Source organism: Atractosteus spatula, chromosome 25, assembly GCF_055471065.1.
Source record: "Atractosteus spatula isolate fAtrSpa1 chromosome 25, fAtrSpa1.hap1, whole genome shotgun sequence".
Taxonomy (NCBI): Eukaryota; Metazoa; Chordata; class Actinopteri; order Semionotiformes; family Lepisosteidae; genus Atractosteus; species Atractosteus spatula.
Window position 1 is genome coordinate 11,380,114 of NC_142730.1, and position 18,186 is coordinate 11,398,299.

General features: G+C 48.3%; 1 protein-coding gene across 1 annotated transcript in view; it reads right to left on the minus strand.

Annotated features, from left to right (window-relative positions):
• Nucleotides 1–314: 314 nt before the first annotated feature.
• LOC148815446 (uncharacterized) overlaps nucleotides 315–18,186 on the minus strand; it is a 54,333-nt gene continuing 36,461 nt past the window's right edge. The window contains exons 3-19 of the mRNA XM_088905621.1: nucleotides 7,425–7,559; nucleotides 7,049–7,211; nucleotides 6,726–6,824; nucleotides 6,435–6,562; nucleotides 5,980–6,126; nucleotides 5,494–5,586; nucleotides 5,055–5,177; nucleotides 4,818–4,943; nucleotides 4,328–4,450; nucleotides 3,824–3,972; nucleotides 3,529–3,649; nucleotides 2,670–2,858; nucleotides 2,288–2,437; nucleotides 1,911–1,982; nucleotides 1,489–1,585; nucleotides 922–987; nucleotides 315–397 (exon numbers count right to left, since the gene is read on the minus strand). Coding sequence (XP_088761747.1) covers nucleotides 315–397; nucleotides 922–987; nucleotides 1,489–1,585; nucleotides 1,911–1,982; nucleotides 2,288–2,437; nucleotides 2,670–2,858; nucleotides 3,529–3,649; nucleotides 3,824–3,972; nucleotides 4,328–4,450; nucleotides 4,818–4,943; nucleotides 5,055–5,177; nucleotides 5,494–5,586; nucleotides 5,980–6,126; nucleotides 6,435–6,562; nucleotides 6,726–6,824; nucleotides 7,049–7,211; nucleotides 7,425–7,559 — 2,064 coding nt within the window. The remainder of the gene's footprint in view (nucleotides 398–921; nucleotides 988–1,488; nucleotides 1,586–1,910; nucleotides 1,983–2,287; nucleotides 2,438–2,669; nucleotides 2,859–3,528; nucleotides 3,650–3,823; nucleotides 3,973–4,327; nucleotides 4,451–4,817; nucleotides 4,944–5,054; nucleotides 5,178–5,493; nucleotides 5,587–5,979; nucleotides 6,127–6,434; nucleotides 6,563–6,725; nucleotides 6,825–7,048; nucleotides 7,212–7,424; nucleotides 7,560–18,186) is intronic.

Genomic DNA, 18,186 nt, shown 5'->3' on the forward strand with positions numbered 1-18,186 from the left:
AGTGTTATTCTCTCTCCTGCACTTCACTGCTCTGTATTCTGCACTTCTGTGTGAAACAGCTTGTTTCCAGCTCCTCCTGTCTGAACACTTGCAGACTGAAGACAGGAAAGCGTTTCATACACTTCAGTGTTGGTTCAGCACCATTCATTCATTCTGGAATGAAAACCAGCTTCTGTACACGTTGTGTAATTTATTTAAACACAAATGCGTGTGTGGAGGAGAGAGAGAGGTGTGCTGTCCGGTCCAAAGTGAGCTGGGGCGCCCAGGTGTCTCTGCAGTGGCTGGGGAGGGGCGCCCCGACTCCAGAGTGCTGCTCAGGGCCGGGTGAAGAGCCCCATGGCTTCAGCAGCCCTCTCCTGCACCTGCGGCTCTGGGTCCTGCAGCAGGATCCTCAGGGCTGCGGAAGGAAAGAGACGAGGTCCTGCAGTCCTGCTCAGCTCCTGACACACAGCTGCAGTGCTGATCCAGCTCTTGCCCAGCAGGTGTGAGTTAGGAGACACTGTGCAGTGCAGCAGGTCTGGACCTCATGCAGTGGGGTTAAAGAAGGAGTGTGAGATCCTTTCTGTGTGACATCTGTGTTCTCTTCACTGTCAGAAGGAACAGTAGTCAAAAAATGTCAAAGTATGAAGCTGGAAGAAACGGCCACACTGTAATTCACAGACCGCACAAGTCTCTAAAAAGAATAAAATAAAGCAGCACTATTACAGATGTGCAATTCCACAAAAATCTGCTAAACAGGCCAACTATACATTTTTCATCTCCATGCTCTGAGCTTCTCAAAACTTTGTACACTGGGTATCTATGGTGTGAGAGGCTACAGCCAGAATTTCTGGTGAAACAGACTCTAAAATACTAGAGTCTGTATATACTGTACAAGAACAACTGGACAACATACTGGACACAAAAGACAAGCATCGTTACCTCGCTGAGCTCTTCTCAGAGCGAAACAAGAGCAGAGTCTCCTCTGCAGCTGCTGCACTTGGAGGCCTGAAACACAGAGGGGTTGAACAGCAGAGCTCCTGCACACACAGCACCACACAGGATACTGCACCAGCGCACACTGCCAACACTCGGAATGGGGAGCAGCTCATGGAAATGTGTTTCTTGGTGACATTGGTAAGTCTGATTAACCTGCCTCACTACTGACAGAAAAGTGCATTTCAAACACTAGACAGACGAGGCTCAAAGTGGTGCCCAGTGTCCTGCTGCCGAAATGAGACTACTGTAGCTAGACATACTAGAGCCATCTTACTAGAGGCCTTTTACTAGCGTGACATATCAGAGCCTGAGTCCTTTGAGAAAACCCAAGTGATCAAAAACCTTCAGACTCAAAGCTTTCAAGGGAAACCTACAGAGTATCCTTTTAATGCTTGAATTCCCATCCCGGCAAAACCCCATCACTAACCACAGCACAACTCACTTTTACCAGTGGAGCATCACCTCTACACTGAGCCTCAATCACTCTTCTCATTGTCTCTGAGCTCTTACCAATGAAGATGGCAGCACTTTCCCGAACCCAGGCCCTTCTGCTGTGTGCACCCTGGAGCGCAAGCCTCTGGGCCAGGCTGATCTGCCCACTCGTTATCTGGACACAGGGAATATTGCAGGGCAGTGTGAGACAGCACGCTACTACCGTACAGGAGCCCCCATGTGAGAGACAGCCCTCCATTACAGAGAAGCACCTCTAATCCATCTAATGAGAGTGTATGAACTCATCAGCACTACTGCGATTATAATCTGGCACTTTCAGCTCTTACTCACTGTAATTAGTGCTCAGTGTAAGCCTGGTTTAGCACAAATATATTTCCTAAATCTGAGACAAGTCTTTGTGTGTTTGTGTCCCAAAAGCAGGGTGTGCTCCCCTCTATCACCAGCAGCCCAGAAGCCAGACCTAGGAGAACCTCACTCACCAGGATCCTGCACATCTCCTTCATGGACAGCACACAGTCCAGGGTGAAGTGCTGTAGGACTGTCCAGCAGGCCTGGGGAAATCCACAACTTCAAAACCAGTTTATCTTCACACAGAGCCCAAATTAAACAGAAACTACACAAATGTCACAAAATATCAGCCAGCCCTGAAACCCTTTGACACATCCTTGATAGTAACCCTCTGAATGTTTAGATTTCCAGGCTACAAGTTCTTACTGACTGTAGGGTTGTTTTTCTTCACCGATTGCAAAGCTGGTCAAACACTGGATAGGTGACAAGTATCATTATCAAAGAAGGACGTGAGAAGACCCACAGTCCCACAGGCTGGGCCCAGCCAGCGGCAGCTCTGTGTCTTTACCTGGATGGCCTCTGGGCTGGGGTCAGTCAGGTTCAGCAGCACGCTGACCAGGGAGCTGTGGACCTCTTTGTTGAGCCGGGCTTTCTCAGAGCCCAGCCTGACCAGCTGCCCCAGCAGAACCACTGTGGCTCTGCGGACCTCTGGGCTCTCCTGTAACACAGACACAGGACAAGAGGGAAACTTTACACAGACACGCACAAACTGTCACCACTTGTTTTCTCCTCTCAGGGCTGGAGTCGGAGCCCACTGTCAGTGTAGCTCAAAGGGCAAACACTGTAATCATGGATATCCAATTGATTACAATTAAAAATGTTTTATTTCAATTTAATACACAAAAACAAATGACACAATATTTGAATAAAGAACATCCTAAAAAACTTACACTTTCCAAGCAGGGCCTGGCTCTACAGTACACAAAGGGCACCAGTGCTTTGGCTTGACTCTTGTCTGCTATGGACAGGACAGTGATCAAGCCCAGTAGAGCCAGCAGAACAACTGGCTCAGCTGGGGTCTCCTGCTCTGTCAGGGCTGAGCTCTGAGCTGCCAGCTGCTCCTCCGAGTGTCTTTGGATCTGAAGACAGGAGGACACCAGTCGGCCTTCATTCCCAGTACTGCTGGGACAAGGGTTACACTGAGGGAGGGTCATGCTGGTCGCTGCTGGTCAGCAGAAGGGACAGCTAAAACTGACGTGCTAGCCAGCCACATCTGAAGATAATTGTCCACCACGCCCGCCTCAGGGGGTTCAAGCTACACAAGCCCTTGGTCTGTCAGCGCTCAGGAACTCGGTCCTAAACTCTCGAGCTTCTCCCTGACTTCCGAGTTTGCTCCTCGGATACTGGCCCCTAGCTTCACCCTGTCCTTGTTGTCTAGATTACCCTCTTGTGCTTGTGTGCTGTCTGTCTGTTTACAGACTGTGCTTATTACCATCAGCTCTGAGTTTGGAGTTTGCTGTGTGCTGAGCCTCTGTGTTCACCCAGCTTTGGTCTGGCCTGTTCTGGATGTGGCTTTGGGCTGCTGGTCTGCACCACGCTTTTCTGTGCTCGCCAGCCTGCCCCTGTGCTGCAAACAGGGAGCTGTTTGCTCACACAGCCGCTTGCCTGCTTGCTAGTGTCTCTCTGCCTGCTATTGGGCTGCGACATATTACAGGGAGACAGTACCTCCGTGCTGTAGCTGTCAGCTGTCTGACTATCTGTCCTCTGCTCAGTTAGAAACACCAGCAGATGGGCTCTATAGTCACTTACATCCAGTGCTGGATCATCCACCTTCATGTCCATCATCAGGCCGAGATGATCAGCCAGGTGCTTCACGGTCTCCGAGACCACCTGGCTGGTACCGAGGACCTGCCACAGATCCGGGAGTGAGCTGCAAAACACACCCCCGAGTCAGCCTCACACCCCCCAGCTGTGAGTGCAGGGCTCTGCATTCAAACCCATTCTCAGAGCTAAAATACAAAAACACTGACGCCACAACACAGTGCTGTTGTTGTGATGCTTTTATCATTACAAAGAGCCTCTCACTGTTAGAATTGTGCTCTACCTCTCAGAGGGAGATGTGAGGGTCACTAGGGACTGGATGGTCTGTCTGAGGTCCTGTGAAGCCAGATATAATATCCCCTCCCTCAAGCTCTCTTTCAAGCTGTCATCCAGAGTGTAACTACTGCCGAAGAATTGCAGAAGGTCAAGAGCCTACAGGGAACAAGAACAGCAGGTCAATTCCAGACAGATCACATGAGCTCTGTTACACTGACTGTTGAAGTTGTCCACTACTGCCCCTTTGTTGCAGTTCTCAGTGCTGTCTTCAGAGACAGGACACAGGATCATGTCACTAAGTGTGAACAAAGGAGTCATTTTTCTGAATACTTCTGGAACAGTGTTTCCCAAAAGCTAACAACACAACTGTATTGATCAATAGCAAAACAGTTTCCCTTCCAATCACTTCTCACAAACGATCTGTTCTCCGATTCACAGTGACAGGATACAGCTTGTCAAGAGCATCCGTGTGGGAAAACAGCAGACAGGCGGCTGCGTCAGACACACTGACCATCATTGTTGCCAGGAGCTTGGCCTTGGCAGGGAAGCTGGGAGCTCCGGTGGGACTGGCACTGTGCACTGCCTGTGCAATCACGCAAACACTGCGGCACAGGCTCAGTCTGACACTGGGCTCCTGCAGGGGGACACACAGCAGCTCACTCACTGACAGCTCAGACGCCACCTCACCACCTCACCTCCACCAGCCCTGGACTGTGATGGACACTCACAGCCTGGACAGCCATGGACACTGTATCCCTGTGTCCTCCTCCCCATAACAATCCCATCAGGTTCAAGTATAATTAACAATTTCTACCCAGACACTGCAGGAAAGTAGCAGAACAAATAAGGAAGAACTTTTGCCTGAGGGTTGTTACGAATACCTCCCAGCATTACAGACGCACATTACAGAATGTAGCAGTGGTTGAATACACTCTTCAGACAGGAGCTGTGAGGTTCACTCTGTCAGGTCTCTTGTTCTCAAAGGAGGACATGTTGCCTACCTTAGTGGTGACATGGGGTCTCAGTCTCTCCATAAAGTCAGTGTCCATTCTCTGCAGTAGATCCTCTGCAGGTGCTTTAAGTGCAACGTGCCCATAGCACAGAATCAGGGCACAGGTGAAATCACTCTGCAGTAACAAGCATGACAATCCACATCAAGGTGCTGAAACTTGTACGTAGAAGCTGACATTAAGAGCAGCTTCTGTTTGTCTGTCAGGACTCTGATGCAGTACACCTACCCCAGAGCCCTGCTCATTGCAGGGGAAGGCTGGGTCAGTAAGCTGGGTCTCCAGTCTCTTCAGCACAGACAGCACCACATCCAGGTGCACACTGGCACACAGCCCCATCAGCACTGCCAGATCCTGGGACACCAGACAGGCATCAGAGCACTCTTATAACACCTACAAGGGCATCATGCACACTCTCTCACGGACTGCTGTTCTAATGCCATGATAAAGTGAGCCGAGTCATCAATATCTGTTCAACTGAATGAATAAGGGCTTCAGCAGTCAGATACACAGCACTTCAGTGTTGCCATGAGCTGGGGAGAGGGGTAGATCACAGCACTGAGCTGCTGTCATTGATGAGGCTCCTGAGGGCTTCACCCCTCAGACAGACACTCTTACTGACTACTGTAACGTCTTTCTGTGCAGGTGAGCGGGCTGCTGTCCCCATTACCTGGACGTGCACCATGGTCAGCAGCTGCTCCAGCTGGGATTCCAGCACTGGTCTGGCCTTCGGCACTGCTGCCTCCACAAGCACACTCAGACTCTGAAAGAAGAGCACGTTGGAGTCAATCTGGAGAGGCACTGCTGCTTCATCAAGAGGCCTCACTCTCTCACTGTATGCAATAACACATTAGCATTAGGATTTTGGTAGTGTGATCACACAGAAAAATCTGACAGAGCAGGATAACACCTCCCCTGGACTCTACTCCTGGCAGATCCACCTTGTTCACACCCTTCCACAATCACATGGGGCACCACAGACCATAATCCTCTTCTGCACTGGGCCTCACCAGTACATCACTGGAGCTAGTGGACAAAGGGACACTGGGAAAGTGCTACTAGAGATTGTTTGAATCAAAATCCATTTTCTAAAAGAAACAGCCCTCGCAATCCACAACCTGTACACCTAAAGGCCCATCGTCGGTCACAGGCCTACCTTGTTGATTCTGGAGTAGCTGACGTCCAGCTCAGCTGCATATAGTGGCTGGAAGGCCTGTAAAACTGCTGGCAGCTCACACTGAAATTTCTCCTCAGGGAGCAGGCAGCACATAGCTGCCAGGGCCAAGACAATGGCCGCCGTCACCTTCAGACAGAGCAAAACACAAACACCATCATCCTCAAGGAAAGGATTCAGTCACAGGAAAGCAAACTTCTCTAAAACCACAGACAGTTAAAACAGCTTTGAGCAATGAATAAAACCTGCTTCATAAATGTACCCTATTCAGCATTGCTTACTGTGATCTGAACCCTGGACCTTGATACCCTTCCCTAATGCCTGCATGGACACATCTTTTCTTTGCATTCAAGTCCATTCTTTTCTCCAGAACATCTGAGAATTCAAGATGATTAATAAGATGTCAAATAACCTACACTGGATTAAAGATCCCATACCTTTGGCTCAGAAGACGGCAGCCATCTGTGCACTACATCAAAACTTATCATGACCTGGGTTGAACAGTCCTGAACACACTGCCCGGGACCCTGGAATTTCACCCAGCTCTCATACAGGCCTTCCAATGCTGACAACACAAGAGAGGAACAGCCTGCTACACTCCTCAAGTACATCAAAGCAGTCCTGTAGCTCAGTGGGAAGCGGTCTGAACAGGCCTTGTCAGTGGATTGCCAGTGGAACCAAGCATTAATAACAGCTGTCCCCCTAAATGAGACAGCTTGCACACTTACCAAAAGCCATCATTGCCTTCATTTTATTAGTCACAGCAAGGGAGAGAACAGGCACCAGCAGGTCCAGAAGTCTCACAGTATCCCTTGCAATGTCATGACCTTCAAAGAAACCACATTTCACACTGGGTAGGGACCAAGGCTCATGATTACACTGGAGACTCAGCAGCGGGATGAGTAACAAACACTGAGCCTTCATAATGAGCTCATGTATCAGGGCTTGAATGGACAGATACGAGCAGTATCATGAAGTTTGAAATACACCACAGTAAAAAATCCAGAATATATCTGAGCAGATCACACCCCATTAGCAGCACAGAACTTACTGCAGTTCCGGGAGATATCTCCTAAAGCATTAAGCAGCGCGTGGTGAGGGAGCACTCCGGGCTGGAAGTAGGACAGCACCATATCCATGGTACTGTCGTAGTGGTCTCTCACCACACAAACAACAATGTTGCTGGCTGGCTGTTGCCAGTCAGGCAGCCATTTCTGAAACAACAGTAAAAAGAGATCAGAGCGTCTTGGGAGTCGATGGTATTGGAGATGAAGCAACAGCTTGGATCAAGCCAATGAGCACACAAGTTAACACACAACGATTTGCTTCCATTAGATGCATCAATGTGTGCTACAGGCAAGGAAACAGACCACAGCACTGCAGCAAGACAACAGTTCGATAGGCAGGAATTAAAGGGGTTTACATACCGGTGACATAGTCATCTCATTCAAGGCCATTGAGACGGTGCTCTTGGCCAAGGACTCATCCAGATGCTGCGCAGATGTTTTGCGCAGCAGCTTCTTCACTGCCTGGAGGACAGCAGAGCGATGGGCAGTTGTCACCTAGAGCAGGGAAGAACCAAAGCCAGGGGTGAGACTGCTGCTCTCATCACAGTGGAAAGGGAAGCCAGGAGTCAGTGTGTGGGGGGGACTGGCTTCAGGGGGCACTGGTCCAGATCCAGCTGTGTCATACCTGGCCCGGGGCACTGGCAGCCTGTGCGCTGCACACAGGAGGAGAACCACTTCATCCTGCTGGGCTCACAGCTGCACTCCTTCGGGCTCATCTTGGACCTTCTCACACACTGGGAGTCAAGGTACTGTTGACAGGCCAGCAGCAGACCCACTAGACACCACAGAACTCTCTCTAACCAGCTGGTCCTACTGGAATACAACCCAACAGGCTGAAGGGCAGACACGGGATATTGAGAACACAAGCAAATTCTTCACATCAGTGAAAGCAGAGACAGGAACAGAAGCAGCAATGAATTCCTGTTCAGATCTGCACTCTAGGCTTTTATAAAACTCCAGCAGGTTAAGAGCTTTTAACCCCCTCTCACTGAACACCGTGTTAACACAATAACAGCTCGATCTGCCCAGGAGAAACAGGTCAATAACAATCGGATCCGCGATACCAAGCCTCGGCAGGTCCCTACCTAGTCCGTAAACCGCCAGGATCTTCAGTGAAAAGACAGAAGATTGACAAGCCGTGTCGAGCTCAAGTGTTTTCTTCGCTATGAGCATCAGCGCTGAGCGACTCAGCAGCACCGGAGCGCTTTTCCGGACCGGAATTGTTGCGTCACAATCCCGATGTGTTGACGTCACGCTCATGTTTAATAAGTCATTATAATCACTATATTTAATTGTAAAATTACAATTTTATATGCTTTCTGATTTTTCCCAACTCTATCAACAGAAGTACTGATTGTCTGATTTCCAAAGTGTCAGCCGGAAAGTTTCAGAAAACACGAAGCGTAGCGTCTTGCTCACGTTATGATGTCAGACACCACTTCCTCCCTCCATCCAGATTCGCCTCTCCCTCCTCTCTCACACGACTCGCTCAGCAGGGCTTTTACTGTCACTCCAGTCTCCTGCCAGACCTCTCCCAGACACAGCCTGCTCATTAGTCCTCCTGTGATCTAGACTCGCCCTGCAGATCTGCTCTCCGGCTCCTCCTCATGTTCACTCCGCTCGCTCACGCACAGACCTTGTGCTCTTAACAGTCCGCAACAACACATCTGGTCTTGAAGCAGCTCGTCTTGCAGCGCCCTGCAGCAGCGCCACGGTGTGTGAAGCCCTGCGGCCGGGAGCAGCAGAGACCCGTCGCTGGGCCGCAGGAGGTCCGAGACTGACGGTCCTGCAGACCCGCTGGTTCGGGGCAGCTGGAGCCCCTGATCTCTCTCCCTGCGCCCCTCTTCCTCTGAGGAGGCGCTCTCTCTCTCCCCGCCTGTCCCTGGCGCTGTGCTGCACTGGGCTCTGCTCCAGGCCGCGGGGATGAGCAGGGTCGCGGGGCTCAGCAGCACCTCCCGGCTGCAGACGAGGCTGGCGGGACTCCCGGGCTGAGCTCGGTCCAGTTACCGGCGGGCCTGCGGTGCCGAACAGCGAACAGGACCGAGCAGCCCCGCTCCCTCTCATAGCGGCGGAGCGGGGCTGCAGGTCTGCCCTCGGCTCTTCTCCGCAGTGTGACAGGAGGCAGAGAGCCGCGCCTCAGGAGCCCCACACGCCTCCACAGGGATCAGCCGCAGGGAGACGATCGCTCCTCCGACACACAGCTGCTCACAAATAACGGCTGCGCTCCTCTCGCGCCCTCAGCGGAGCGGGCAGCCGCGAGCCGGAGCCGGAGGAGGCGGAGACGCCGAGCGCTCGGAGCTGCGACTGAGCCAATCAGAAGCCGCGATCAGCAGGGGGCGGGGCCTGAATGAAGAACAAGATACAGTAGGAATATTTTATATTATTAATATAATAATAAAACAGTTGCCTATGACAATACTTGTCAGATACACCTCAGTTCAGCTGGAGCCATTTCTGCGTGAAACAGCTTGTTTCCTGTCTTCATGACAACTTGTCCACGACATTCTGGATGAAATGAAAAAAACTGAAGTTTAAACGGTTTTTTCCTCATTTGACTGAAACCCAAATGGCTGGAGGTTTAACAGCAGGATATGCAACGTGTTTCTTCCAAGTGGTCATTTTCCTTCTGCTTCTAAAACCAACTGAACTCTGAGAATTTTTCTTCTCAGTACATTCATTTCACCAGAAGAGTAGTATCAAAAATCGGCTGCACATAAAATGAGCATTTCTGTCAGAACTCGCCAGTTTAACCTACTGCTGAACAGGCAAAGTAAGCTTTCCTGCAGGCAGTCACTTTCAAGATTCATGATGTTTTATTGGCCATATACAACAAGTGTGTTGGAATGCCTACTCGTTCAGCTGTACCCAGTAACAGTGGAGGAAAAAGAAATAAACAGACATGGACAATACATTTAGACACTAGACGTTATAACACAGCCAAGACAGGACATAGTGCAAACAGTGCAGTACCTTAAAGTGCAGGTCCTAATTTGAGCTGTTTATGATGCGGACTGCTTGGGGGAAGAAATTGTTTTTGAATCTACTGGTCAGTGTTCTGACACTGCGATACCTCCTACCAGAACCCAGGGGTGAAACCAGATCGTGGCCAGTTTAGGTCCCAGTTTCTGTGAGACAGCCCCAGACTGTCCTGATCTGAGTCTCCTGTGGGACGGGTGGTGACTCGAGTTCGGCAGCAGAGCAGCTGTGTGCTGGGCTGATTCCTTACCTTGGCCTCGGTCTGGCTAAAAGCCTTCAAGCCCAGAACAGACACACTGACGGTCACACGCAGCTGGAGATCCACAAACACTATCAGACCGATATCCAGTCCCTGCAAAAGCATCTGGAGACAAAGCAAAGGAGACCGTGAGTGAAGCTGAGGCCAGCCTCACACACTGTGAGCTGCAGGTGAGGCTCTCCAGGCCTGCTTCAGGTGAGCCCTGCTGTAGCTCAGCCCCAGTCCTGCTCCTGGATACCCAGGGCGTCGGTGAGGTTTCCAGGGGTCTTCGAAGCAGCAGCTCCTGAAGAGCTGGAAGAAGCTGTAAAACTGGTCCAATTAAGCCAATAATGAGCTAATTGAGGTCACTGAAAGTCCAGCTGGACTGAAATCCTGCAGACACACAGGACTGGGGACCCTGGTCACAGGCTTTCATTCCTGCTGAGCTCTTAGTGTATCGATGGAGCCGTTTGCTGAGCTGATCAGCTGAGACTCCAAGTTAGCTCTTCGATCGAACATCTACAGCCCTTTAAGCACATGAAAAGGGGAGTAAAACACCAAATGAAATAACAAAGACAGACAGAGAGAAGCAGCGAAAGGCAGGTGGATTTTGTCCTGATCAGTTTTGGGGACCAGATTCTGGCTGAGAAACTTGATCCTTTGTTATATCAATGTTGTAACAGAGCTTGCAGTTCCGTTATTTTAGGAAACTCTGATTATGGAAACGTCTGTCCATTTTCACTTCATCCAAATTAGGGTCACAGGGAGCTTGAACCTGTCCCAGCAAGCAAGACGCTTGTCAGGATACACCCTGGACAGGACACTAGTCCACTGCAGGGCAGACTCACACAAACACAAACACAGACACACACACTGGTGGTAGATTTCAGGAGGAACAAGGTCAAACCTACTCCTGTCTACATCCTTGGGAGTGACGTGGAGATGGTGGACTCGTACAAGTACCTGGGAGTGCACATCGACGATAGACTGGAATGGTCTAAAAACATCCAGGCCATCTACAAGAAGGGACAGAGCCGACTTTACTTCTTGAGGAGGCTCAGGTCCTTCAATGTGTGTAGTAAGATGCTACATATGTTCTATCAGTCGGTGGTAGCGAGCGCCATTTTCTACGCAGTGGTACTGTATGCTGGGGCCCTGGGATTAGAGCAGGGGATTCTAAAAGGCTGAACAAGCTCATCAGGAGAGCAAGCTCCGTCATTGGGTCTGACCTGGACCCCTTGGAGGTAGTGGCTGAGAGGAGAATGGTGTCCAAACTAGTGGCCATCATGGACAACATCTCCCATCCCCTCTATGACAGGCTTTTAGAAATGAAGAGCACGTTCAACAATAGACTGATTCATCCACGGTGTGACAGGGAACACTACAGGAGGTCATTCTTGCCTTCTGCCATAAGACTGTACAACGCATCCACCTTGCGTCTGGGCAGAGGCAACATTGACAGTGACCTGTTTCTGGACAGAACACATCTACACATCTACTGCTACATCTGTTCTCTTTCTTTTCATGTTCACAACCGTTTTTTGAGCAATATATACCATGGACCCGTGCAATACATTTATATTTATATCTATTGTAACATGACCAGGGGAAGGGTCATTCATAACAGGTATTTTCAGAATGACCTACTTAAAATACTAGATATGGACCTTAGCAAAATGGCTGCCAAAAAGAATCAGCTGACCTTTAAATGGAAAGGGTCTACCCTGAGAAACAATGAGACACAGCTGAGCCGCAACAGGAACCGAAATATAAGTGCCCCGGAGGCAGTGAACAGGGCAGAAGCCGATAAGGTGAATGCGGTTTGGAGGAAAAGAGAGGAAAGAGGTGTATGTTGAAGATCGGGCTAAAGAATAACGGACTACTGAAAGGAGAAAAGGTTTATGGTTTTTGGATTACGGACACTGGATAAGAATACATCGCGGATTGGCTTTATTACGGACTTTTGGAACTCGGATCGGATCAGGATTAAGGGAACGGATTACGGACTGTATTTGGAAGATAGTTGGAGGAAGAAACGCCACGAAACTCAGGAAAGAAAAGTGTGGTGTGAGTACTACTTTCATTGACATAAACTTTCCCCCGGAGACACCGCAATTGGTGGAGGATGCGGGCAGCGCCCGCTCGGGTTTGAGAATCGAAGAAAGTAAGTTTTTTTTGTGGGTGTGTGGAAGTGGGTTTTGCTTTGCGTGTGTGGAGAAAAACAATGGAACAATTAATACAGCAATTGTCCCAGGCCACCCTCGCCCAATTTCAGGCTTTAAAAGGACAGCAAGAAGCTATCCAAGCGTAGCAGGAGGCGAATCAAATTCAAAGCGAAACTAACGAACGAATTATAGAGGAGCAAAAATTTGTACGGGAAGAATTGCACCGATTGAGGGAAGAAATCCGGCAGGCCCCAGTAGCGGGGAGAGACACCGTTCAGGCTGAACAAATTGCGCTACAAAAGATGACAGAGCTTGATGATGTGGAAGCGTATTTAACCACCTTTGAAAGAACTGCCTCTCGAAATGCATGGCCCAAGGAGCGATGGGCCAGGAGAGTAGCCGCTTATTTAATTGGAGAAGCTCAAAAGGCCTATTATGACTTAAAAGAAGAAGATGCAGAGAATAATGAGACTCTGAAAAGGGAGATTTTGGCAAGACTGGGGGTAACATTGGCAATACGAGCGGTCCGGTTTTACAATTGGAGATATCAAATGGACAAGCCCACGAGGTCTCAGATGTTTGACCTGGTACATCTGGCAAAGAAATGGCTCCAGCCAGAAGAATTAAACCCAGGACAGGTGGTAGAAAGGGTGGTGTTGGATCACTTTGTGAGGAGTCTGCCTGTTCATCTGAAAAGGAAAGTGAGTGATGGGGATCCCCAGACACTGGACCAGGCAATGGACTTAGTGGACAGACAGCATGCCACTGCGGCCGTGATGGGGGAAGAAAAGGGGGAAGTTCAAAAAGAGGAGAGAAGAAGCCCCAAGAGTTCAGAAACTGAAATAAAGTATCGGTTACTAAACTACAGTAATTATCGGGGCCCGCCCCAATTGAAGAAATCCCTTCAAGAAAGGTCAAAACTGAGGCCACCGCAAGGGAGAGCAACCTGTCGATGTTATAATTGTCATGAAGAGGGGCATGTAGCCAGCCACTGTCCTAGCCGGTGTGAACCCAGGCAAGAGGACACCAGAGAGGAAGCAAGGTGTGACTACCTCACGGCGAACATTCCGACCTGTGAGGAACCCCACGTTACTAAAATTAAGATAGGGGAAGGACCTGTCAAGGCCTTGCTAGACTCGGGAAGTATGGTGACCCTGGTGATCCCTACAGTGCTACCGGAAGAAATGGAAATCAGGGGCATGGAGGGGATACCTATTACTTGCATTCACGGGGACACAAAGAGGTATCCCTCTGCAGAAATTAACATCACTATGGAAAGGGGAACATATAAATCAACGGTCGGGGTGGTGGACCAATTACCTTACCCGGTGGTGTTGGGAAGAGACTGTCCCTACTTCCTCCAAATTTGGAGTAATGTTCAGTCAGCTAGGCCAAGTCCCCTCCCGGGTACTGGAGACCCTGTCAACAATGCTGTAGACACCCCAGGAGAAGCGGACCCACAGGAAGAAGGCCCCGAACTAGGAGATGAATTCCTGGGTATGGATAAACCGGACTGGGAGACACCAGAACATCGAGGTAGGTTCGGGACTGCCCAGTTGGAAGATGGAAATTTGAGACATGTGTAGTGTGCTCTCTGAAGGCACCAGTTCTGTAGGGTTTGGGCATTTACTGGGACAATTATTAATTGTAGCAGTAAATCACAAAATGATTCTTTTGATGGCCTTAGAATCCAACCATGCGATATAAGTCAAACAACGCACACACACAGGTACTAATACACGAGGATACATTTATTAATACATAGAATATGCATATAAACCTAACAGATCTTATCGAGAGGGTTATCAGAATACAAAAGGTATATATTCAATCAGTTACGAAGAGTTACATATATCAAGAGGGCATACGTTCGGTATATCATTCATTTAGACCGTTTCGTAATTGAACTTGGTTACAACTTCTACATTAGATACTCAAAACAAGTACATAACTCTTAGGAATTAAATTGATATCAACTGGTTGGGATAACAATTAAATTCTCGAGCTGTAATGCATTGAAGTTGATTCAACAACACCTACAAGACCTGGAAGCAGTAATGGGAGCTTTACGAGAAGCAGGATTAACGGCCAATCCCAATAAATGTTGCCTGGGGGCCCGGGAAGCCAATTATCTTGGCTATACGATTGGGAGGGGAATGATTATGCCTCAAGATCGAAAGGTACAGTTAATCAAAAACTGGCCTCAGCCATCTACGAAAAAGCAGATACGAACATTTTTGGGACTGGCGAGTTATTATCGCCGCTTCATTCCAGGATTTGCCTCCATTGCCGCCCCTCTGCATGACTTGACAAAAACAAGCTGTCCTGAAAAAGTAAAATGGACAGAAATGGAAGAGAGGGCCTTCCAGGACTTAAAAGCAACGTTACCTTCTCAACCGGTCTTACAGGCGCCGGACTTTAACAAGACATTCATGGTTCAGACGGATGCTTCCGATACTGGGGTTGGAGCCATACTGTCACAAGAAATTGATGGACTAGAGCACCCTATTTTATATATTAGTAGTAAGTTACACCCCGCGGAAAAACATTATTCAACGATAGAAAAAGAATGTCTTGCAATAAAATGGGCTCTTGACTATTTAAGATATTATTTGTTGGGAAGACAGTTTGTTCTGTATACCGATCATGCACCATTAACATGGATGTTGAAAAATATGGACAAAAATGATCGAATCACCCGATGGGGCCTTAGTCTTCAAAGGTTTCAGTTCCGGACAGTTTATAGACCTGGGAAAAAACAAGGTAATGTAGACGCCCTCTCCCGACTGCATTGTTTATTTTTTTTTAGACAGCCCGAGGACGGGGCTGATCTCAGGGGGAGGGTATGTAACATGACCAGGGGAAGGGTCATTCATAACAGGTATTTTCAGAATGACCTACTTAAAATACTAGATATGGACCTTAGCAAAATGGCTGCCAAAAAGAATCAGCTGACCTGTAAATGGAAAGGGTCTACCCTGAGAAACAATGAGACACAGCTGAGCCGCATCAGGAACCGAAATATAAGTGCCCCGGAGGCAGTGAACAGGGCGGAAGCCGATAAGGTGAATGCGGTTTGGAGGAAAAGAGAGGAAAGAGGTGTATGTTAAAGATCGGGCTAAAGAATAACGGACTACTGAAAGGAGAAAAGGTTTATGGTTTTTGGATTACGGACACTGGATAAGGATACATCGCGGATTGGCTTTATTACGGACTTTTGGAACTCGGATCGGATCAGGATTAAGGGAACGGATTACGGACTGTATTTGGAAGATAGTTGGAGGAAGAAACGCCACGAAACTCAGGAAAGAAAAGTGTGGTGTGAGTACTACTTTCATTGACATAAACTTTCCCCCGGAGACACCACACTATATTTACATCTATAATTATATTCATATATGTGTTATACGATTTTTCTGGGTACTGTTCTGTTCTAGTTTGTTCTTTGTGTGTCCGGACTGTGAGTAACTCTTTTAGTGCACCCTCACTGTACTGATTGTATTGTACGTATTGTATTATTATGATTGTATCATTCGTTACACTGTGGCTGTGTTGTCTGTGTAAAGCTGCTGTTGCACTGCAATTTCCCTCACGGGATCAATAAAATATCTATCTATCACACGCTCAAACACACACACTCAAACACACACTCACAGACACGCACATGCTCAGACACACACTCTCACACACACACTCGGAGACACACACAGACATGCACACACTCAAACATGTCACAGACGTCAATTAACCTACCTGTACATTTTAGGACTGTGGGGGGGGTGGGGGGTGGGAATGGAGCACCTTGAGGAAACCCACACAAACACCGGGAGAACATGCAAACTCCACCCAGACCACAGCTCCAGAGTTGAACCCAGGGCCCAAGCACTGTGAGGCAGCAAAGCTGTATTTAATTTAAAATCATTTCAGCATTTTGAACAGTAAAGGTGAATATACATCCACACCCACGCACACAGTACTCACTTGTATCTGTATCCAGGGAGCTGTGCTGCAGACAGTATTTACAGTCTTTCCTCACAACTAATGAGACATGAGACACAGTAATGTTTAGTGCACATGCCAGAAACAGATTCATGTCAATGATGGGCTCTTGAAACATCAATCTGAGCAATCTGGGATCAGATTTAGTGACAATCCAATGTGTTTTATACAACCAAACTGACCTAATCATTGAATGAACAGCTCAAATTCCAGGGCTGTTTGACACGGGACCGAGAGAGAGGGAACACTCTGGTGGAGAAGCTGTCCTCACCTCCAGATATAATGAACATCCTCAGCTGAGAAATCAAGCTGAGACACTGACTGCGCGGGTGTGGAAACTCTCATGGCACTGATCGCAAGAGTGGGAGTGCTCCCCTTGGTGCCCCTGTTTGGCTGCTGTGTGTCTCTCAGGCTGGTCTCCAGTCCCTGGTGGCAGCACTGTGCCCCACCCTTCCTGTGAAGCGCTTGCTGAAAATGTGAGGCAGGTGAAAAGAGTTCTTCCCATTCACACGATTCTTATCATTTGTGCAGCAATAACACAGAGAGGGACAGGAGCTGTGCTTCACCAGATTCTTCTAGGAGAAAAACACTCAGCCGAGGTATTGTACCAGTCAGAGGGACTGAACTGCTCGCCCTACTAGTTCCGTCATTCTCACCAGGATCTGCTCCTGGGGACTGCTTACCCACACGCTGCCTGACACTGTTCCACTGGGGCTGGGGGTCCTAACAATGTCAATGTAGTTTACAGGCATGTTCTTGCAGATGAGAACCCCTCCATCACCTCATGCATCAGGTCACCTGTGTCTTAAGCAAGACATCCCAGTGATTCTCTCAACGTTAGTGTGCTAGTCCAGATTTAAAAGAGACGAGCACCTGAGGTTTAATCTGGAGCTTATACAGGACTGTGCCACAGTCATGTGATTTACAGTCTGTCTTGGATCCGATTTACTGATCTGAGTAGATCTCACAGATCTTGATTTACTGATCTGGCCTCACTTGTGAGTTTCGGCTCAGTGCTGTAGGGGTTCAGGCAAAGACCTTCAAGCTTGTGGTGGTGGAACTTCTGTTCCAGTGTGGGCTGACCATGAAAGACCTGCTTTGATACGATTGGAGACATAAGACTTCAAATCAGCTTTCTAGATGAAGTGAAAAACAACTGAGCCGCCCTGCAGTGAATGGAACCTTTCTGAGCTGCTGTACATATCAGAAAGCACTCTGGATTCTACTGGATTCTCTCAGAGGTTGACAGCTCAGGGGCTTCATTTTGTGTTGAATGTTGTTGAAGAAAAGTTTAGAAATTGTTGAAGAAAAGTCTTCACTCAGGTTAGGTGTGGTCAAGCAAAGTCCTTTATTCATGCGCATGGGGAGAATATAATCATGCAGATCTGAGAGCAGCCTCTCATACAGATCTGTGAGTAACCTCTCCACCGAGATGGTAAATGCAATCAGTTTTATCCAGCAGATTCACACAGGAAAGCTCATTCTAAGTTTCCATATTCGGAGTTTTTTTATCTCTACAAACATTTCTTTGTAATTGACCACATTCTTCTTAAGGAGCAATTTTACCTTGTATACAGACAAAAGGAAGTATATAAATAAAAGGTGTGAAATGAGCTAGACATTCTGCTATTGTAGCATTAATATCAAAAAGTCAAATAATATGCCTGCAATTGTTCTTTCATACTGTTGCTGGGTAAAAGGCATTTTTCAAAGCCAACTAGTCACTATCTTTTAAACTTTAAAA